At 29.9% G+C, this 23,259-nt stretch overlaps 3 protein-coding genes across 4 annotated transcripts; 1 reads left to right on the plus strand and 2 right to left on the minus strand.

Moving 5' to 3' along the window:
- Nucleotides 1-1,242: 1,242 nt before the first annotated feature.
- LOC110669410 (sugar carrier protein C-like) lies at nucleotides 1,243-3,191 on the plus strand. Its single transcript, XM_021831069.2, has 3 exons — nucleotides 1,243-1,457; nucleotides 1,546-1,868; nucleotides 1,955-3,191. Exons 1-3 carry the CDS (start codon nucleotides 1,322-1,324, stop codon nucleotides 3,035-3,037), a joined length of 1,542 nt encoding a protein of 513 aa, XP_021686761.2. The 5' UTR covers nucleotides 1,243-1,321; the 3' UTR covers nucleotides 3,038-3,191.
- Nucleotides 3,192-3,501: 310 nt separating this feature from the next.
- Nucleotides 3,502-10,828, minus strand: LOC110669429 (uncharacterized). Its single transcript, XM_021831099.2, has 8 exons — nucleotides 10,504-10,828; nucleotides 10,213-10,416; nucleotides 7,558-7,610; nucleotides 7,101-7,193; nucleotides 6,779-7,002; nucleotides 6,064-6,130; nucleotides 4,389-4,499; nucleotides 3,502-3,624 (listed from the first exon to the last, which is right to left on the minus strand). The coding sequence occupies exons 1-8, from the start codon at nucleotides 10,826-10,828 to the stop codon at nucleotides 3,601-3,603; spliced, it is 1,101 nt and encodes a 366-aa protein (XP_021686791.2). The 3' UTR covers nucleotides 3,502-3,600.
- Nucleotides 10,829-13,491: 2,663 nt separating this feature from the next.
- LOC110669428 (uncharacterized) lies at nucleotides 13,492-16,903 on the minus strand. 2 transcript variants are annotated; one of them, XM_058138271.1, is made up of 5 exons: nucleotides 16,739-16,903; nucleotides 16,580-16,633; nucleotides 16,406-16,457; nucleotides 13,660-13,882; nucleotides 13,492-13,528 (listed from the first exon to the last, which is right to left on the minus strand). In XM_058138271.1, the coding sequence occupies exons 1-4, from the start codon at nucleotides 16,828-16,830 to the stop codon at nucleotides 13,661-13,663; spliced, it is 420 nt and encodes a 139-aa protein (XP_057994254.1). In that variant the 5' UTR covers nucleotides 16,831-16,903; the 3' UTR covers nucleotides 13,492-13,528; nucleotide 13,660. The 2 variants fall into 2 exon arrangements, with proteins under 2 accessions (XP_057994254.1, XP_021686790.2); XM_021831098.2 differs by having other exon boundaries at nucleotides 13,492-13,882.
- Between the last annotated feature and the right edge of the window lie 6,356 nt (nucleotides 16,904-23,259).

The following is a 23,259-nucleotide window of genomic DNA, read 5'->3' on the forward strand; positions in this document are numbered from 1 at the left end:
ATTTAAAAGAAAAAAACCGATGGGGAAAATTAATAATATTATTGAAACTAAATTGTGATGTTAAATTATCCCAAGTTTATGAATAAGGTTATATATATATATATATATATATATATATGTGTGTGTGTGTGTGTGTGAGAGAGAGAGAGAGAGAGAGAGAGAGAGAGAGAGAGAGGAGGGAAAATTAATAATATTATTGAAACTAAATTGTGAAGTTAAATTATCCCAAGTTTATGAATAAGGTTATATATATATATATATATGTGTGTGTGTGTGTGTGAGAGAGAGAGAGAGAGAGAGAGAGAGAGAGAGGGAAAATTAATAATATTATTGAAACTAAATTGTGATGTTAAATTATCCCAAGTTTATGAATAAGGTTATATATATATATATATATATATGTGTGTGTGTGTGTGAGAGAGAGAGAGAGAGAGAGAGAGAGAGAGAGAGAGAGAGAGAGAGAGAGAGAGGGAAAATTAATAATATTATTGAAACTAAATTGTGAAGTTAAATTATCCCAAGTTTATGAATAAGGTTATATATATATATATATGAGAGAGAGAGAGAGAGAGGAATTGAAAATGAGAGAGAGAGAGAGAGGAATTGAAATATATCGGTAACTTTTATTTTAGTGATAATAAAATTGTGAAATCTCATGTTTGAGTTTTAGTAAGACTCAATTATATTAAATTTATATATTATTTAATTATTAAATTTAATATTATTTATTATTAAATAAATAATATTAAACTAATTTCAAAATAAGTAAAATTTTTTATGGTATAAACTCAACTCAACTCAACTAAGTTTTTATCCTAAAAATTTGGGGTCGGCTACAACGTTTATATCATTTGAATCCACATCATAAATGTGTGACAAAATTTTTACGCTGGTTGTCACCTATCGCAACCCTCCTCTTTTATCTGGGTTTGGGACCGACTAAGCGCAAACTACTTAGGCGAAGGTTTTATGGTATAAAAAAATTTAAATTAATATGAAAATTTTAATATTTTATTTTAAGCAATTAAGTTTAATATTTAACTTATTTGTAATAATTATTTATCATAAATTATTTAATTAACGTGAAGGGCAACTTCATAAAAGAAACAAATTATAATCCAACCAACTCACGTTTCAAGTTTTCATGCCAAAATCCTTGATGCTAATTCCAATATAATAAGGAAACTGAAAAACTAGAGAATTCTAAACACAGCAGGATTTGCATTAATCCTCTATATAAACCCACTACTACCACTCTTTCTTTTCCATATATTCTCTGCTTCCTTCCACAAGTATCTGCTTTCAAATATTGGTCTAAGCTATGGCTCCTGCTTTGGTTTCTACTAACCCTAACAATAGCAAAGGCTATCCTGGTAAGCTTACATGGTACGTGGGAGTTACCTGCATTATAGCAGCCATGGGTGGTTTGATTTTTGGATATGATATCGGTATATCTGGTGAGTTTTTAAGTTTTCTTTCTCCATTACATTAAAATCTTGCTTTTTCTTTTTATGTTTCTGGGTCTTACTGGCTGGTTGATTTCAGGTGGTGTGACGTCCATGGCTCCCTTCTTGAGTAAATTTTTCCCATCTGTTTATCGCAAGAAAGTTTCAAATACATCAACCAATCAGTACTGCAAGTTTGATAATTTTACACTCACTTCGTTTACATCTTCACTGTACATTGCTGCATTGGTTGCATCCATATTTGCATCATGGATCACTAAGAAGCTCGGTCGAAAAATATCCATGCTTCTTGGTGGGTTGATATTTCTGGCTGGAGCAGCTATTAATGCTGGTGCTCAGGCTGTCTGGATGCTTATTCTCGGCCGTATTCTCTTGGGTATCGGCGTTGGCTTTTCCATTCAGGTAATTTGGCATTCGAATTCCTTAAATTTTTGCATATAAAACTTGATCAAACGTTCACCAGCTAAATTGTTTTTAATAATTTACAGGCTGTGCCGCTTTATGTCTCAGAGATGGCTCCATACAGACACCGTGGATCTCTTAACATTGTGTTTCAACTAGCAATAACAATTGGGAATTTCGTAGCTAATCTTGTGAATTATTTGACCCCTAAAATCAAAGGTGGCCAAGGATGGCGAGTGAGTCTTGGAGGAGCATGTGTCCCTGCTGCTTTCATCTTTATCTCAGCATGTTTCCTTCCAAACACCCCAAATTCCATGTTGGAGAAAGGCCAGAACGAAGAAGCTCGAGCCATGCTTAGGCGCGTACGGGGCCTTTCTGACAAGGAAGTTGAGGAAGAATTCCAAGATTTGGTTGAGGCTAGTAAGGTAGCTAAGGAAGTGGATCGTCCATGGAGGACTATCCTAAAACGACAATACAGGCCACATCTCACAATGTCTATACTCATTCCATTTTTCCAACAGCTCACTGGTATAAATGTGGTGATGTTTTATGCTCCTGTGCTCTTTCAAAGTATTGGTTTTCAAGATGATGCTTCACTTCTCTCTGCATTGGTTACTGGTACTATTAACGTTGTAGCAACCTTGGTTTCCATCTATGGAATTGATAAGTGGGGAAGAAGGTTTCTATTTCTTGAAGGTGGATTTCAGATGTTCATCTTTCAGATTTTACTAGCAGTTTTTATCGGATGGAAATTTGGAACATCAGGGGAAGTGGGTCATCTACCAAAGTCGTATGCAATTACAGTAGTGGCGTTTATATGCTTGTTTGTGGCAGGCTTTGCCTGGTCATGGGGGCCATTGGGATGGTTAGTGCCCAGTGAAATATTTCCATTGGAAATCAGATCAGCAGCACAGAGTATCACAGTTGCAGTGAACATGTTATTCACTTTCTTGATTGCTCAATTGTTCCTTTCCATGCTTTGCCACATGAAGTTTGGGCTGTTCATCTTCTTTGCTGTCTTCGTGGCGCTCATGACTCTCTTCATTTATCTTTTCTTGCCTGAGACTAAGAACATACCCATTGAAGACATGTCCCAAGTTTGGAAGCAACATTGGTTCTGGAAAAGATTCTTGCAGGAAGATCAGCCCCAGGCCCTGCAGTTGGTCTAGAATTACTTTTATTTTCTTTTCCTGTTCTGTTTAATTTTTTCATCATAACTTTCGATCAATAACATAACTTTTCATCACACTTTCTTAGAATCTATAATGGGATGTTTATGTTCTCTTGCAAATTTCAAAATTAAGAGAAGACAGTTCCTTTCAATGGCCGCCTGCTGCAACCCCATTTTCCACCCTACTGGTAAAGAAGAGCAATATTGAAGAAAAACATGAAATAAATATACCAAGACATAGTTAATGAGATCCATAACAAGCTCAAGTTCCAATTAGATTTGATGAGCTCTACACATGTAATGTACAAAAAGATGTGAAAGAAATCAAAGAAAATTACTGATAAAATAAGGGGAATTTTATTTTAAAAAAATAAGTATGCAAATAATCCGCAATTTACAGGGAGCGGAAAAAAGGGATGAATGATTGTCCTATGATTGGGTCACAAATAATACAAATGGTCACAAATAATACAAATGGATTTACATGATGGTCCCAGTAATCTTACAATTTCAGTAGTTACATTGTCATTTGCTAACTTGGTAAAGCCTATTTTCTTGCTTCTACTCAATATCTTGTACAGCATCCTGCATAAATTAAATAAATAGAATAAGTAAAAACAAGTGCACAAAGGCTCAAAGGAATCAAAATACATCTTCAAAGGGGGGCGGGAATCCAATCAAGAGCTATGCTGCCATATAAGAATGTATTGAGGTACAGATTGTTAAAAGACGGAATCAAAAAATATTTAGGAATGATAACGGGACAGGTCTAGAACGGCGATCGCTTGCCCTATCTTTGTCCCACAAGAGTTAAGGGTTGAGGCGATGACTTTTCTTTTTATTTTTTTTTTATTTTTTATTTTAATTTATTATTATATAATATAAATTTATTTATTAAAAATAAATTTTATATTAGATATATAAGTTTTAAAAATAATTTTAGTAATAAACTTATATTTTTGGCTTAAATTATAATATTTAATTATATAAATATATAAAAAAATTATTTTTATTAAAAAAATAATATATTATTATACAAGATGGGTTACAGGGATTCGGGATGAGGAGACCTTCTCCTCGTCCCCATCTTGCACAATATTGATTTTGGGGTAGGTCAGATCAAGGTCGGGAATGATTGTCATCTCTAAAAATGTTTAATCATTTAATATGAATTAATCACCACAGCATCTAATGTCAGCTAAATAGAACAGCCAAGCAAGAAATAATTTGATATCATGACACATAATAAAGCCACTTTCTTTGCCATTATGAGCTCAACTGGGAAAATAGAATTTAGGCATAGAATTTGTTTTTGGTCATATTGGAAGTGCCGAGTAAAACAGCATTACCTTAGCAAGCCTTGTCACATACGCTGCAGCTAATGCCGTGGCCAACAATCCCAGCCCAAGTGTCAACAGTGAATTGTTCCCTCCAGCTAATCCAATATCAGATTCTTCCTGCTGAAACATCCATCCAATAATATTGCAAATCATAAAAAGGAGAACCAGAAAAAAGAAACAAAGAATCAGATTGTTAAAATACTCCTTTTAAAGAATTCACCAATTCCTTTCTGCTTATTGATTTGCAGTAAAGATGGTAAAAATTTATAAATTAGATGAGTTTGCTGTTCTTGTTCAATCTGAATTATGCAACAATGCCATTTCATCTGGAATTCTCTTTAGAGATATCATTTGATCTTACAAATATTATCAGATGGTCATTTACTGGTGAGCAATATTAATCATCAACCATGAAATTTCAATAACTCAAGTTTCTAAGATGCAATGACTAATTAAAAAGAAAAAGAACAAACTTTTAAAGAAGCAAAGAGCATCAATTTAAAACTATCATGAACAATTGCAAAACCATGAAATCAAATATAAGCACAAAAATTCAAAAGACTATTCTAATGCCAAAACAGTTTACAATATTTGTGGGACAATGGCAGGCAAAGGAAATTGCAGAGGAAAAAAGACAGTACAATGATAAGTCTGGACAAATTGTAAGTTAAGGATGATTGAATTAGTGCCGATTTGGCATTGAGATTTGAGAGTTAAAACAGTTTTCAAGAAAAAAAAAATATCATTTTAGATACTGTTGCAAAAAAAAAAAAAAAACTGTTTTGTTATTTTTGTATTCTTATGACTAAAACTTATTAAATTTAATTTTAAATTTTTTTTAAACTCTCTAAATAATATATTTGGAAAAATGTTTTTCTCAACAGCAGCTCTAATAGTAATGTCAAACAGGCCCTTAGAATCATATTCATAACAAGTTGATTTTAAGTTTACCATTCCTTGAAAACTCAATATTGAGATTACAGACTAGAGGTTTCAACAACATTTGTGGACAAACCAGGCAAAACTTTACATACATCAAATAACTTGTTAAAAAGATAGATAACAAGGTGAACCACGGGTTTTCACCTTATCCAAGGGGAAATCTTATTTGTTATTTAAATATACATATTTTTAGTCACATTATTCAAATAAATTACTGCAGAACCAACCTTCTATATAGTGCTTTTTCTATTTAAGCATCAAAACTTACAGCTTTACCAGATCATCCAAATTCAGATTGTCAATCTTTCTAGTGATGTTTCTTATGTAATTTTGATTATAGTGTCACCAATTGTTTTCGATGAGAAACCTAAGGTATATCCCAAATGCTCCACAAGATTTATTTCTTCAATTCTTCACTACTCCGGTGGCTGGTGGTACCATCATTAGTGTTATATCCCACAGAGACAGTGTGAAGTAACTAAACTCGTGATTTTTGGCATAAATGTTCTTTAGCCACACTCCAACAAAGGAGACAACCTTGTATATGACAGTACCTCCATGATATAATTAAGAAATCCAAGTCTCTAACAAATCATATTTCCATTTACACTTTCACTTCTAGTATCATAAAACATTAATATCAATATATCATGAATAACTAAAGAGCCAAAGATAACACTTTGAAATCTAGAATGGATGTAAACCTAATTCACAGCAGTTTAAAAAGTGAGGACGAACTCACGATAATTGCACGGACAAATGAGCCAGCACTCACATATGCCCATGTTCCTGGAAGCATTCCCAACCAACTGCGCGACAATCAAATCTTAATTAGAAGCATGCATTTCAAAAGGGTTTTGCTAGTAATTAGATAAAGTTTATAAGAAACCAGCAAGAATTCCAAAAGTTCCATACAATACTACCATCAGATTTATATTTAATCAAGAAATTCCAGACACTTTTGGCTACTGTTGGAAAGATATTACAGAACTTCTAAATAATCCTATCCTAATTTCAAATTTTTTCCATATTTAGTCAATTTAGACCTACCCAAAAGGATGCTATATCATTGAAAACCTAGCCCAATTATACTGCAAAAATGTATACTCTGATAATATATCCTTCAGAATACCATTTCATCTCAGTGTCACACCTAGAGAGGGAAGGAAAAGAAAAAGACATTGCAAATCAGGCCACCAACGGTACAAAGAGTGACAAGGCCAGACAGAGCATGAAAACATTAACACAATTCATATGCTGATAAACATTAAATGCAATCATATTACCGCAAATTCTAAGCAAAAGCATAGAAAGTATGCATTTTCACAAGCAAATGGATCATATAAGCTGGGCATCTAATACAAGTAACTAAACAGACATCTCATAACAGTAATGACAGTAAAATCAATTTTATAACTAACAAGTGAGAACAATAATAGGATGAAGAATGAGCAAACCTTCCCAGGAGATATGGGACAAACTCAACAGACGTCAATCCGTACAAATAATTCACCAGGGAAAATGGAAGCAAAGGGCTCAAATGAAGAAGGGTAACAACTTTGAATCCATTTTCACCAATTGCTTTGTTGATGGCAAGAAACTTTTTGTTTCCTTCAACCAGTTTAAGAATTCGCTCACGAGCAAAATATCTAGCAATTAGAAAGGCCAAACTAGCAGCAAGCTGAAAGTGTAAAACAATTTCACACATAACTTCCGGAACATAAGGTCATCATTTTCTTCTCCTGTATTTTTAATAAAAATACACATAACCCAACTTACTGTTCCACTTATAGAGACAATAATGGTGCCAATAATAGAGCCAAAAAGAAGACCTGCCGACATGGTTAATAGAATTGCTGGAAGCGCAAGGATCTAACAGAGCATAGACTAGTTAGAAGTCAGTTTCAGCAAAAGGAAAAGAAGCATTTCTGTTTTATTGCTACGTGAGACAACTATGAGTCCATGATGATATGGAATTCACAGCAAATGGACTACTAAACAATTCTTCAGGGAGAAATTATGTTCAATCTTAACAATAAAATATTTTAGCATGTCATGTCGCATGCAAAAAATAACCCTTCTTTGGTCTCTAGAGTAGTTGATTTTAAAAAATAAAACAAAACAAAATTTGCTGTCATGAACCCCTAAATTGTGTAGTAATCTTATAAAAAGCTGTAAATCAATCTTCATGCTGAGATTTGGCACTAAAGCTCAACAAAGTGAATAAAATGCTTACTTCCAGTCCTGCATAAACTGCAACAAATAAAGCATATCCAGCTGGTCCATAATCTGCTCAAGAAAGAATATTATGAATTTCTAGGGATTGCATTCTATAATGCCAGAAAAAAAAAATAATAATAATGAAGCAATAACTGAAGTTTTCACTGTAATTCTACCACCATCTCAAAAAACATCCCAGCAACTGGTACAACTAAAGTTTAGTATATACAAGGCATTACAACATCATCAAAACAACCAAATTTCAAATTAGGTGAAAAACTGTCAAAGCAAGGCCAAGTGTGAAAATATCTATCAAATTTACACTTTAAAAAGTGAGCATCAAGTATAGGACATATTGTTCCTGCTTTAATAAAAGAAGAATATGAGACAACCATTCAGGAAAAGAGACTATATACCTGGTCCTATTCCCTAAACATACAGTCAACTCCAGAGTCCAGAGGACACAAGATCTCATTTTAAGAAGGCCAAAGGACCAAATTGATCATTAAACTTTAGTCCAATAGTCAAATATGTTCGACTTTTATTTACAGTCAATTGAACCATTCAATTTTTAATTGGAGTCAATTAAATCCTGTATTTTTCAATTGTAGTCCGATTAAGCTCAATTTCAGTTATGTAAATCACATGACTGTTAAATGATAGTGAATTAGATTGTGAGACCCATAAAAACTAATAAAGTATTATTTTAATAATTTTTAACCATTTAAAATTAAAAAATTTCAACTAAAATTAATAAAAATAAAAAATAATAAGACCAAGCACACCAAAAAGTTGGAAAATATTATTTGATTTAGGTTATTTAGGAACTTAATTTTTTTAAATTGAAAATATGGTCAAGGGCATTTTAGTCATTTTTTTCAAAAATTAACGGTAATTTGGACAAAATATTGGACAGAGGGACCAATTTGTATATATAATAAAAAGTGAGGGACTAAATTGTTTGCTTTTGAAAATATAGGAAATAAGTTGTAAGTTTTGCCAAATCTCAAGCACTATATTGTAATTTACCCTTCATTTAATATGGAAATCCATATGTTGTTATGCTTCTGCTTTATGCTTTTGTAATAAAATTTATAAGAGCCAGAACTTCCACAAGCAGTGTTAAGACAATATATAATGGCAAACTAGCAAGAAAAAATTTCGCCATGGCAGTTCCTTGATATGCCACCCTTGCATTGTCACTTCACTTTCTTTTCTAACCCTTTTTTACTCTCCCAACTAAGGAATCATCAATTCTTGGTAATGCCGTCGTTGATATTAAAAAAAATATATAAAATAAAATAAAAAAAATAAAAAAACTCATTGGGCTTCCTTTCCCTTTTCCTAAAACTAATAAAAAACAGCTTTGAACAAATAATCCACCACATTCAATCAGCCTGCTAGACATAATTAAAAGTATTACTGTCTGTGGTTGCCAATGAGAAACAGATAGTTAATTTTGCCAATCATTTGGCCATTTAACTTTTCATAAAATTTAACTTTGTGAGATACAACCTTAAGCAAGTAAGAAAGTTTACCATTAAGGAAATTTCTAAAAGACTGGTAGTCTGACTTCCCAGGACAATTGTAATACTTTGGAGATCAACCAAGAGAAATTAAATTCACTATAGAAATTAGTAACATTAAGAAATACAAACTTGATAGAGAGAAAGGACATAAAATTAACACAAGAAGCTATCAAATAATCAGATCCCCCCCCCCCCCTCTCCTCTTTTTTTTGTATCGACCCACACTTCATGCTTACCTAGACAATTAACGTGTAAAATTAATTCAACAATTTATTCCAAAAGCAATAACTTTATGTCACTTTTTCCCCTTGTTTTTTAAACAATAAAAAAATAAAGAAAATAAAAAAACAAAACAACACAAAATTTTCAATCTTTCGCTTAATCCTTGTTGACAGCCAAAGTCAATAACATATTAAGAAGAAGAAGAAGAAGAAGAAGAAGAAGAAGAAGAAGAGTGTTAACAAGAATTGACGAATTATAGGAACATGTCCAGGTTAACCGAAAAGCTTAAAACAAAAGATTTAACATTTAGCACCAATCCAACAGCACTCTAGAAGTTCTGAAATGGATTTCAGAATTGATATAATCACAAAGTCAACAAAAATCATACAATTCCATTTTCCAATGTAACAAAAAGAATATCATTCTATTCATACTTAATGTTCAATTGTTCATAAGAATAGAAAACAAGTCTTAGAATAACAATACTGCATTGGCAGCATTGTCCAACCTTAAAATTGGCAAATTTATTCCCGAAAGCCAAACCAGCCAGACTGACTCTCAATAATTTTACAAGAACATGGACTTCATATGAAAAAAAAGCATTTTAAAAATTCCATAAAATGAAGGCTATTTCTCAATAAACCGAAAGATATTTTTTTCAATCTTTGAGAACTAAGCTCCGGTGGAAATTGAATTTCCATTATAACACATTTCAATCCGCATAAAACCCTCATAAATTCCAATAAATTCACATTATCTTACTAAAATTCCCATAGAAATCCCAAATGGATATTCAATTCTTAGAAGTAGCATCGTAAGTTTTGCAGGAATCACTATCACCAAATCACTAATAAACTAAGCACATAACAAATTGATGGGGAAAAAAAACCAAAAGAGTATGAAATTGCCGCAACAATTACCTTCAATAAACCCAGAAAACTGGTCCAAGAAAGAATTGAGCTGATCCTTGTAAATATATCCAACAGCGGCAAATCCACCAACAACACCAACTAGCAATAACCCAGCCAAAAGGGTACCTTTAACAGCATTGTCCCCTTGCAACCCCCCATCAGCTTCAGCATCACCTTTAATCTTGTCATCATCAGCAGCACCAGAACCTCCACCTTTAGGATTCAAGAATCACCTAAAACTCAGAGGAGCATTGGTATTTCGAAGAGTCAGTCGTTTCTTGGTCTGTTTGAGAGAAGAACAAGAAGTTGGGAAGTTAAAACGACTGGTGGGTCTAAAGCTATAGAGGAAAGAAGTAGAACAAGGAGGAGAGAAGTGGAAGAAGTTGGAGGTGAGGCAAGGTGTAGGAGACGATGAAAGCGGTCTGAGGGTGAAAAGGGTGAGCATTTTAAGTGGTGAACGTATAGTGAAGGATAAAGAGAGGCAAGCTCGGGTAATTGAATGTTGTCCCGTAGTAGCTGAAACTGGAAAGTTTGCAAGTTGGTGGTTAGAGTGGCCATTTTGAGTTCCTGGTGTTCCGCGGTACCCAACTGAGCCACGCTTGTCGCTTGGACGAAAACACAACATTGTATTTATTCTTTTAACAATTTATAATTTAATTTAAAATAAAATCTCTTTATTTCTTAAAAAATATAATTAATCTATGAAAAATAATTTATTAATAAAATAATTATTTTGTTAAAGTCATTATTAATCATTAAAAATTAAAATAATTTACAATAAAAATTATAATTTAATATCTTTATTTTTTATGAAGAAGTAAATTAATCTTTGAAGAATAATTATATTAACAACATAATTATTTTATTAAAATTTATCATTATGAAATTAAAAATTATAATAATTTAATCAATCACATTCCACTTTTTATAATAATTTTATTTTTCATAATTTTAATATTTTTTAAAAAAAAATTAACCTCTTAAATTTGAATTAATTACTTCAATTATAATTAATTAATGATGAATTTTAATAGAAAAATATATTTTATCAATAAAGATATATTATAAAGATGAATTTATTTTTTATAAAAATAAAAATATTAAATTATAAATTTTATCATATTTTCAAAATTAAATTATAAGTTTAAAAAAAAAACCATTTCAGAAGAATTTATCATAAAAGTTATCATAAGATTTTTTTTTTTTTTCAAAATTTGCTCTGAGCGATAGTATGTTAATTTTAGTAATTAGGTGTTGTAATTTCTTTTTTTTTTTTAATTATGTTTGTCACTTATATCACCTTAGTTACTGTAATTAATTGTTCACATCAATGACTTATATCATCAAAAGCGTCATGTCAATAGATCATGCAATATTTAGATTAATTATTAAAAAAATTGTAAAAAAATTATTTATAAATTTACACCATATTTAATTTAATTTTATATTAAAATTTATTTCATTTATAAATAAATTCTTTATTAGATGTATTTTATATTAAATATAAAATTTATTTCTAATGAAATTAATTTAGTATTTGAAATAAATAAAATATTATATAATAAGATGATTATTTTATCATTTAAAATATATATAATTTTAAATTTAAAATTTATTTATAAATTCTATCAATTTTGATTAAATTTAATTTAATTATAATAAATTTTTTGAAATTGATTATCAATAATTTTAAATAAATTTTCATTTAAATTAAATATTAAAATTTTATATTTATAAATAAATTCTATAAAATTTTATGAAATTTATTGATACTAAATACTATCTTAATATTAATTTAAAATATTTATAAAAATATTGTTTACTCTTAAAAATGCACTAGAAAATGAATTTTCTTGATATATTAAATTAATAGTTTTTTTATTAGAAAATAAAGTCACATGATTTTGAAAGTCGTTACCTTCAATGACATTTTTAAAAGTACATGAAATAAAAAAATAAAATTATTTAAAAATATATAATTATTTTTTTATGTATGTTTTTTTTCATTTTTATTTAATATTTTCTTTTTAATGAGTGTATAATTAATATACATTTTAAAATTATTTAAAAATAAAATTATTTTTACATTTTTAAAATTATTTAAAATTAAAATCAAATAAAAAAAACTGTTACTGTATCAAGGACACTACCAAATGGACAAACTGAGAATTTTATTTTATTTTTAGTGTATTTTAAATTTTTTTAGGATAGATTCTAATATAATCTTTGAAATTTTATAAAATTAATAATTTAATCTATATATTTTAAAAATTAAATAAGTTCATTTATTACTTTTTATTTTATTGTCAGATTGATTTCTTTGCTCAATTTTATCTAATTTATCATTAATTATAATAAAAATGATAACACCATTTCCAATATGGAACAATTAAGTTTTGAGATTTTATTTTATTAATAAAATAATATCTTGATTTAAACTTTATATTTAAGTAGTTAATAAATTTTATATTTAAATAATTATATTAAATTTAAAATATAATAAATACACCTATTATAACTAAAAGTATAATAAATATAATTTTAATGAATAAAAATTAAAAATAAAGAGAAAAAAATAATTATACATTTTTAAATAATTATATTTTTTATTTGACGCGCTTTTGAAAATGTAATACTATTAATTGATAAACAGTTATTGATTTAACCTGTTAATAAAACTTTTTTTCTTATGGCATTTTTAAGAGAAAACAAATATTACCTTGAAAATATTACTGGAAGTGACAATTTTTTATTATAGACCTTTCCATAAAATCTTTTATCTCAATAGTATTTTCTTAAGTAAATATTGCTTTTATAAATAGTTTCATATTCACATTTATAAATAGTTTTTTATTATATTTTTTTTAATAATTAATCCAACAACCATACACTCAAGGAAATAGCTATGTTAAAAAAGTGATGATTTTAAGTTTTGAATTCACCAAAGTTGTTACTGTGTCGACTTCCAAATGAAAAACTAAAATTATGGCAAGCTTACCGGATAACTTTCCCTTTCTCTTGTCACTGCCAAAAATGAACAAACTCAATGGTGTTTTATTAATGGTTATCAATTCAATGTTGCCATAAGGGGAGATGAAGATGATTAATTTTTTATTAAAAGAATGGAAAAGTGAGAACTCGAACTTAACTTTACTAGGTGAATGATATTCCTTCAATCACTAGATCAAGTTAAGCTAAACGAAATGAAGATTATTGAAATGGCAAAATTATACCTGTTTTCAGGCGAGGAAGTTGTCTTTAACTTCACAAGTCATTTGACAAAAATGCTTGGCTGAAAATTATTGTACGTGAACAGATTCATCATCTATCAAATGTAGTGTTGTTACAAGCCAACAATATTGTGTTTCATACATGAAAATCCATATAAATCCATCAAAGACCTGAAAAAATATAAAGAAGATTCACATGAAATTATAGGAAGTGAAGTTTACACACTTCAAGTCATATCTGATTCTGTGGTTCCTACTTGTAGATGTGACGGGAAGGTGGAGGTTTTCGATGAATTCTTTACATTGAGAGCAAAAATGTTGATTTCTGGGGTTTTCAAGGAAGAACTGAATTTTTTAAGCTGCTCATCAAGATTTGCCTGCAGTGCCTGAGGGGAGAAAAGATCTGGCCTTTCAAAAACTTTGACAGCAAAATTTGCTGCAAGATTAATCTGTGAGAAAATGAAGAGAAGATGGTGAGTAAAAAGGACATAGCTATTTTCATTTTCTCTATAGTGAACAACGTTGGACTTTTCTGTCTCATATTCCAAATTAGGAAAAAAAAAGTAACTGCAAAAACAAAATAAAAATATGCTGGCACAATCAAAGCATATTCATTTGATCCAGCAGTGCATCAAGATGACAAAGATCAATTAGAAGTTCAAGCATATTGAAACATGTATTGAATTGGTCATTTTGTGAGAAAATGGAAGTCTTTTAAACCATATGAACAATATATACAGGTAATGCATCCATCAATGATAACGAGGGTCAGTTGCAAGATTAGTTTGACATTAACTAGCAAATGTAACCTCAAAGTTTAGGGGGGCAAAAGTACAGTTAAGTGGCTTGATTCCAACAAAGTAAATGGCATGTTCACAAGTTCCTACTCTTGTAAACACCAAATTACATACTTGATATAAGGCTTATGATTACCCTAAATTGCAAAATTAGAGTCAATTTTAATCAATTGAAATAAATTGGTCAAAATTGATATATAATTTCTAATTTTTCATTTAAATAAGAAATATTTTTAAATGTTTTTTTTTTCTTACTTACTCCTCCCTCACCTCCAATGTACCCAAGACCAAAATTAAAAATGAATTTTTATTAGGTTTATTAATAAAATTTATTTATTTATTTATTTTCAACTTTGGCCAATGGGTAAAGTGACACTGATTTTGCAATTTTGGGTAAATTAGCCAAAATTAAAAGGTTTGAGTAAAATTGAAAAAGCATAGATATAACCAACATAACTTCCTCGACTAGCCGTGTCTTCTACTCCTCTACATCTTTAATTCCTTTATTTGGAGATCTCCACTACCTTTATGAAGATTCCTCCTTCACAAAATCTTTTACTCTTCCAAATAATTAATGACATGGACTTAAAAAAACCCACCAATTGCAGCTTTGTTGAATTACAGCTTGTGAACAATAAGCATTCAATTTACAATGGTAGCCTCACTTCTCTCAGTCAGTCAAATTCTAAGTAATGTAAATAGAGGTCAATTAAGCTGAAATATTTATCTTGTTGCTAGGCCTGGTTTTTAAACTTGAGTTTGTGCTCTCATGAATGCAAACTAAACAATCAAGACGGTAAAAATTAGAGCTATAAGCCCACCCAGAATGGCAAAAATGGTAAGTGCTAAAGTAGGTTTCAGTGGAAGTACACGTCATTCTGGAATCCACTTACTAATTAGGAAAGAAAAGGGAAAAAGTATCTGATTAGAAGAGAATTTATCAAGTGAAAACATTATGATTAGAAGAAATGTAGCAGTATTAGTCCCAGCAATAATCACCAGAGAATTTCAAATTCTTTTCACCCTTCTCAAGGTGCTCTCCATAAATCATATCTGATCTTACCAGAATTGTGGTATCAGATTATGTGTCATATTTAACCCAGTAGTGAGCTCGCAACCATTATATGCCAAGTCCAATTATTGCTCAGCAAATTCAGGGCAACAAAGAGAGCAATATGTAACACACATGATTATGTGGAACTAAGTTATTCTTAATCTCCAAAGCTACTGTATCCCTGGCCTTTACAACAAAGCAGAACTTCAGGCATTCTTTCTTATGGAACTTTATTCTTCAAATATCTCAAGGAAGAAGGTAGAAGGTAATTCAGATAATCTACAGAGAAGGTACAAAGATATATAAATTGTTATATATTTACTTTGGATAGCTATTCTTGAATTACGGTATTGCTAATTCTCAAGGAGATATCCTAGAGCATGGAACGATCTCTAGCTTAAGTGCTTTAAGGGAAAAAATGTTAAACAGGAAAATTTTTAATTCACCCGCTTATATTGCTCACCTGATTCAAAGTTCTTTGTATCTTTAGAATATCTTCACCCATACATATTCAACATGTTAAAGGGAAAACTAGATATGTCAAAGCAGATGAATTGAAAGATTGAATAGGACAACTTCATCCTCAACTGCATAACCACAGACATTAAGAAGGCAATGGATACAGTGTCTGAAACAAATCCTCATCTAAATTCTATTAAAAACAAAAAGAGAAAAACAGATGGGCTAGAGCTTCCACTTATGGACCCGACGCAATTAAATTTTTTGAGAAGAAAGAGAAGGGAAAAGGGTCAACCAAGCTCTTGTCTAAATCAATAATTAACAAAATACCACAAACTTAACATACCAAAATTAAAGCATTTTGCCATTAATACAAATAGACTGAATATCAGGTTGTAAAAGCCAGTCCTAAAAATTTATTTCATAGTAATGGTAAAATCATAGAACCTTGTACATATAGCAGTACTTAATTTTAGGGTTTTAAGTTTTCACAAGTACTAACAACTCAATTCTACTCCAAGACATAAAAGTTTTCAGTGCATAAAAATTCTCCAGTCATACATAATAGAAAATAAAAATTCACATTAAAGAATCAACACGGCCAATCAATAGGAACTTACAAATAATTTACTAACATAACAGAGAACCCAAACACAACATACCGAGTTCGTAGCAGTATTCAGGAAAGCTTTTGCCAGAGGCAATATGCAGAACCTTCACAGAAAAATTCAAAAGAATGACCAAAGCAAAAGGTTAGAGAGTGGAAGAAAAGGGCTCCGATTGCTTCCTGTGAAAATGTACGGAAGTTAGGGCAAAAAGGGTGAAAAAAATCTTACATTCCCCGGCCACCAGCTAGAGCTTCCTCTGAGGGTTCTTTCCATTCATCAAACCTACAAAGCAAAAGTACTTTAATAAAATTATCCTTAATTGTTGTTCTTCGCATAGAAATACTGACAACAAAACATAGATTAGAAAGAAAAGAGAGAGATTTTTACACCCAACCGTAACGGCGATCATAGAGGAGGCGATTGGACGGCCGTCGGAAGGAGGTGGCGGTGGAGATTTTGGAGGAGCTTGTGGAGTCCATTAGCTCTTACCAGTTGCTTCACTTCTTAGAATATCTAAAATTTTATGGAGGCTAAAAAATAAATGCAGGAGTGGATATTCCGTTAATTAAAATTAATCAAATATTAATGAATTGATTTTTTTATATATTTAAAAATATTAATAAAATTAAACTGAAATTTTTATATAAAATTTAATATAATTTAAATTAAAATATTGAGTTAGTTATTTAGTTATAACAAAATAAATAAATATATATATATTTTTTTTTTTTTTTTAATTTACAACGTAGCCGAGTAAGGAATACTATTTATTGTGTCAGAATCTTATTTTACCTTTTTCATTATTAATTTTAGTTCTACTCTTACTTAAATTCATAATATTTAAATGTAAAAACTACAAGAATTTCCTCTGTGTTATTAACATTTAACCTATTAAACCCTTATCTGTTTAAATAAAATCACATCATCATTTTCAATAATTTCAAATCATAATATCATTCTCAATCATAATTTCCAATTGTTTATTCATATTAATCCATATCAAATTTCCAACTCATTTCATCCCTGAAATTCACTAAATTCATTTGCTTACATAATGTACAAAATTATTACACAAGTTCAGAATTTGAATTATAAACTTAATATTTGATTACAATGTACAATAACAAAATTTTTGTAGCTCATTGGAGCCCTACCAAAATGTCATGATGAGTTAACGCAACACTATTACAGATCAAATCTCTGAATCCCAATCCGGCGTCTACTGGGCTTTATCTCCAGTACCTACGTGAGGAAAATCCATCGCGCTAAGCATATTGTTTAGTGGTATAATGATAAAATAAAAATGAACTAATCAAATAAAAATAAATATTTCAAGTTTGTAGTATCATAAAAGAGATGCATTTTTAATTTATTATGAGTCATACACATTTGTTGATCTTTAGAAGCAATTTAATTCATTTGGAATCTTTTTCTTCCTCTTTTAATATTTAACTTATTAGATTTATTTCAATGCCCAATGTAACCTCTAACAGACTGTTAAGACTAGATACACGGAATTATACTAGTTAGACACTCCATGTGCCTATCAGGTATACATCTGTCAGGCATAAAAGCCAGTAAAACTATCAGGCATAATTTGCCAGCATGCAGGTATAAAGCCAGAAGAATAACCATATCAGACATACATTGTCTATCAATGATTATTCATAACGTATGCTCGAAAGCCATGGGCAGTACTACATCTGTGGTCCCTAATTAGCATGCCAATCGATCCAACCTATACACCGATGTCTGGGCATACATGGGCAAATTAGTATCATTATGTGTGCATAAGTCTCATTATTTCAACACATGTGTTATTCATGCTTCATAGCATTTTCATTCCATTCATGATGAGAACATAAGTCCCAATTACATATTCATGTGATTTATGTGTTCATTAAATCATTTATGTTAAGTACATATCACATTTCAAATCATTTTGTGAAAGTTTTATAAATTCCAGAATTTCACCAAATTTTGCAACAAATATCCAAACACCATAGGCTCAGAATTGGCTTCAAGTTCCTAAAACAAAGTTTTAGGCCTTTGTCTTAAGTTTTCAAATCTTTTTGAATTACCTAAATTAGAGTTTTGTAGAGGAAGTTATGGCCTCATAACCATTTGGAGATCATAAGGCGAAGTGCTTCAGGTGCAGGAATTCCATATTTGACATTCCTGACTTATCCTAACAATTCCTTTACTTTGCTCTAAGAACTGAGTTCTGGTCCAAAAAGAAAAGTTGTAGTCCTATGTTTTAGGAGAATTTTGACTTTGGAATTATTACATTTTCAGTTTTATAGCTTGAGTTATGGCAATTTTGCCAAAACTGGTCAGATACCTAAGTGTTCAGGATTTCAGGTTCAGTCCAGAACCAGGACAGGTTTTCTGGACCAATTTTGTCTAGCAATTTAGTTGAATTAGAGTCATAATTTGGCTTTAAGTTCTTCACATGAATTGTTCTCCTATGTCTCAGAATTCCATTGGTTCAAGAGTCACCTAAATTGGAGTTTCCTAAAGTGAGTTATGACTAATTTACTAAATATTGTTTATTTAGTCATCTTCTCTAGGTCCATAATTGGTAACCCGAATTCAAGCCTTAATTAGGGTAACTTATGTTCATTTTCTAGGCAGGTTGTCTTCATAAAAGTTTGACTTTTCTTAAGTTTCATCTCCAATTGGTTTCACACCAATTGGAGCTATATAGCTCAACTTTTGAGCATTCAAACCTACTGGACTCATGGTGTCCAGATTCACAACTCACAACTCATGGTCATTCACATTAATGCTTTCACCAAACTCACATCCTTTCTCATTCAATACCCATCAATTGGTCATTATATGGCCTTATACACATTAATTACACTTCATAGCACAAAAATCCTAATTCCTCCAAAACCCTAATTTCACATCTTCCAAATCCAAGCAAGTTCCAATCATATAAAGGATGTATACACCTCAATCTAAACTAGTAGGCATGTTTAATTCCATCAAACCATCACGACCCTTATATTCCCATAGTTGGCCGAATTTCCATACCCTCACTTATACATGATTTTTATCATTTTCTTTGTAATTTCCATATAATCCAACTTAAATTCAAGAATTATATAAGAATTTAAGCAAGAAATGCACATACCTCACTTAGGCCAATTTCTAGCTTCCAATTTCTTTAATTTCCTTCAATCCTCTTGCTACCAATCTTCAAATTTAGGTCAAATATCAAGTTTTATCTCAAGTAGCTATAGGTTTTATGATAGAAAATGCATGTAATTGGAGCTTGGAAGGACACAAATGGTGGAAGTAAGAATGGGGCATGGTTCGGCCAAGAGCAAGAAGAAGAAGAAGATAATGGTTATCTTGAATTAATTAACTTTGTCTTATTTTAATTAATTTTAATTATAATTATTATTATAACAAATCCATTAATTCCATATATGTCCCATGTAAATTTTTCCTACACATTTTTATGTTTTTAATTCTTTTTTAATGTTTTAACCTCACTCATTTTAATTGACATTTAGGTCAAAAGTCAACTCTTATAGTGAATTGACCAAAATGTCATTCATCGGGTTATAGTCAATCTTTTTTAATAATATCGATTAAGTCCATAATCCGATGGTCACTTTGATTTTTATTCTACTTATTTTAATTTATTTTTATCGTATTTTTAATCCTCAAATCAGCTTTGAATAGTATTATTCAATGACTAAAAATATTACTATTCAGAGCTCAGAAGTTTTAGACGTTATATATATATATATATATATATATATATATATATATATATATATATATATATATATATTTCATAAATTACGTGATATTTATTTTAAATTTTTGAAGTAAAATGAAATTAAAAATCGTTAATTAAATATAATTAAATGATATTTTATTAGTAATTAATATTATATAATATGAATATATAATTATAAATTATAAATACTATTAATGAAATTATAATTAATTTTATCAATAAAAATTTAATTAATTTAGTTATTATTTTAAAAATTATTCATTTAAATTTCATTGCTACTTAACATTCTAGTTGTTGATTAAAAATCATAGTAAGCAATTTTCAAAAATTATAGTAAACCTATTTTTATTAATTTAGTTTTAATTTTATATTAATCTACCCGAATAGACATGATCCTATTAAAATGGATTTGAGTATTACATTATTAGATTTTGAATAAATTTAAATTGAAGAAATAATATTGGTGTCATGGTTTGAATATTATGAAAGTGTTTGGTTTAACTTATAAGTTAATTGAATTTACTTATAAGTAAAAAAATCATAAATAAATTAGTGTTTGATTTGACTTGTAAGTTAAAAAACTGCTTAAAATAAGTCAGAAGTCATCAGTAAGGTATTATTATTTATGATTTATCTACTTCTTTTAAAACTATATTTTGACTAAGTAAAATGGATTAATTATTAAAAAATTATGAAAAAAAATATTTATGATTGTAGTTTGAATTTGAAACTATTTACAAAAAATAGTATTTGCATAAAAAAAATGCCATTAGGAAAAGAGATAACGCCACTCCCAATAGATATTTCGAGTGCGTTAAAGCTTATGTCATAAGATCTGTAGAAAATATTTTTTTACTTCTAAAAATGCCACTACTAATAAAGTTTTCTTTGACAAGTCAAATAATTAGTTTTTTGACAAAATGTGATTAATGCTCTTGAAAACACCATTTGGAGTAGCGTGTTTAGAGTCATGCCACATCACTCCCTACAACTTCTGCACGCCTAATACTACATAGTGATTGGAGAGAGAATAACTTATGAAAATGCCATTGGAAGTGGCATGGCATTTTCATAAGATTGGAGAAATAATGGCTTATGAAATGCCACTCTCAATGGCGTTTTCAATTGTTCTTTCTATCTATAAAAGACCAGCCGAGTTTTATTATTTTCTTTAACTATATTCATTCATTTTTTCAGTTTGTTCTCTTCTCATTTTTTTTTTTCTAATATTATGTAGTAATGCTCTTAACAATTTTATTATCTTCAAGTCATTTGGCTCTCCATCGATTGAAGAACACTAATATTTAGGTTTATATTTTAATATTTTTTCTTAATAAATTTTAATGCCATTGTGAAATATTTATAAGTTTATATATTTTTTTTACAAGAAGACCTCTTGTAATTAATAAAATTCAACTTAAAAATATTTCATAATGATATTTAAATTTATTAAAAAAATATGTTAAAATATAGACTTGGACATCAATGTTCTTATATTAATGGAAAACTAAATGACTTAAAGATAATAAAATTGTTAAGAACACTACTAGGTAATATTAGGGAAAAAAAAACCCTGAGAAGAGAACTAACCGAATAAATGAATGAATGTAGTTAAAGAAAATAGTAAAACTCGGGTGGCTTTTTATACATGGGAAGAGCCACTATAAACGTCATTGGATGAAAATGCCACTCCTAATGGCGTTTTCATAAGTCATTCTCTCTTCAAACATTCTCTAATGATTGTGTTGTACCAGGTCACTGCCCAATTATTGTGTCTATACTAGGTCACTCCCCAATGATTGTGTCGTACTAGGCGTGTAGAAATTGTAAGGAGTGATATGACGTGACTCTGAAAATGCTACTACCAGTGGCATTTTCAGCATTTTCAGAAGCATTAACCTCACATTCTATCAAAAAGCTGATGATTTAACTTGTCAAAGAAAATTCTATTTGCAGTGGCGTTTTTAGAAGTAAAAAAATATTCCTTGTAAAGCCTCTGACACAAGCTTTGACGCACTTAAAAATTCTATTGAGAGTGGAGTTTTCTATGTTACAAATCTTTATTTGAAACATCTCTTCCCAGTGACCTTTTTTTTTTTGAGCAAATACTACTTTTATAAATAGTTTCAAATTCACACCATAATTATAAATAGTTTTTTTTCACATTTTTTTAATAATTGATCCAAGTAAAAGACTATATTATCTTACTATTTTTTTAAAATATCAATACTATCCTCATTTTAATAAGCACAACACTTAATCATATATATTTTTTTATCATTTTGACAAATTAAATTACTTTTAAACATCTTTTAACCAAGCATTCAAACTATTTAAAAGTTAATTTTAAGTAGTTTTACCAAATAATTAATTTCTTATTTTTAAATTAACTTATAAGTTAAAAAAATATATTTTATATAAAAAATTAAAAGTAAGTAGTTAAACTAAAAATTCTCTCATATGCTTATTATCTAAAACTATTTATATACTCAACTAAGCCTTTATCCCAAGAATTTGGTGTCGGTTATATGAATTTTCTTTTTCAATTCTAAACGATTTTGGGTTAAATCCTCGAAAATGTGTAATGCTTCAAGGTCATGTTGTACTAGTCTTCTCCAAATCAGTTTAGGTCTATCCCTTCTTTTCTTTCTATCATCTAACCTAATGTGTTCTACTTGTCTAACTAGAGCCTCCGTATGTTTACGCTTCACATGATCAAACCACCTCAATCTTCATTCTCTCAACTTATCCTCAATTTGCATCACTTCTATCTTTTCTCTAATACTCTCATTACGGACTTTATATAGTCTAGTATGACCACTCATCCACCTTAACATTATCATCTCCGCAACTTTTATCTTAGACACATACGACTCTTTCAGTGCCCAACACTCACTACCATATAACATGGCCGGTCGTATGGCTGTATGGTAAAATTTTCCTTTCAACTCATTGGGAATTTTGCGATCACATAAAACTCTTGTGACACTTCTCCACTTCAACCATCCGGCTTTAATCGTATGATTAACATTCTCCTCGCATCCCCCATCTACTTGAAGGATTGAGGCGAGATATTTAAAGTGATTACTTTGAGGCATTACCACTCCATCCAAACTAACTCCTTCCCTATCACTAGTTCGGCCTTCACTGA

This window comes from Hevea brasiliensis, chromosome 16 (genome assembly GCF_030052815.1).
Source record: "Hevea brasiliensis isolate MT/VB/25A 57/8 chromosome 16, ASM3005281v1, whole genome shotgun sequence".
Taxonomy (NCBI): Eukaryota; Viridiplantae; Streptophyta; class Magnoliopsida; order Malpighiales; family Euphorbiaceae; genus Hevea; species Hevea brasiliensis.

Coding starts and splice junctions, on each gene's coding strand:
- LOC110669410 (XM_021831069.2), top strand. CDS start 1,322: ATGGCTCCTGCTTTGGTTTCTACTAACCCTAACAATAGCAAAGGCTAT. Junction 1,458..1,545: donor ATATGATATCGGTATATCTG/GTGAGTTTTTAA, acceptor GGTTGATTTCAG/GTGGTGTGACGTCCATGGCT. Junction 1,869..1,954: donor GCGTTGGCTTTTCCATTCAG/GTAATTTGGCAT, acceptor AATAATTTACAG/GCTGTGCCGCTTTATGTCTC.
- LOC110669429 (XM_021831099.2), bottom strand. CDS start 10,828: ATGTTGTGTTTTCGTCCAAGCGACAAGCGTGGCTCAGTTGGGTACCGC. Junction 7,611..10,212: donor GTTTTCTGGGTTTATTGAAG/GTAATTGTTGCG, acceptor TTTCTTGAGCAG/ATTATGGACCAGCTGGATAT. Junction 6,131..6,778: donor GTCCCATATCTCCTGGGAAG/GTTTGCTCATTC, acceptor ATTGTCGCGCAG/TTGGTTGGGAATGCTTCCAG.
- LOC110669428 (XM_058138271.1), bottom strand. CDS start 16,830: ATGGACTCCACAAGCTCCTCCAAAATCTCCACCGCCACCTCCTTCCGA. Junction 16,634..16,738: donor GATCGCCGTTACGGTTGGGT/GTAAAAATCTCT, acceptor TTTGCTTTGTAG/GTTTGATGAATGGAAAGAAC. Junction 16,458..16,579: donor CTAGCTGGTGGCCGGGGAAT/GTAAGATTTTTT, acceptor TTTTCTGTGAAG/GTTCTGCATATTGCCTCTGG.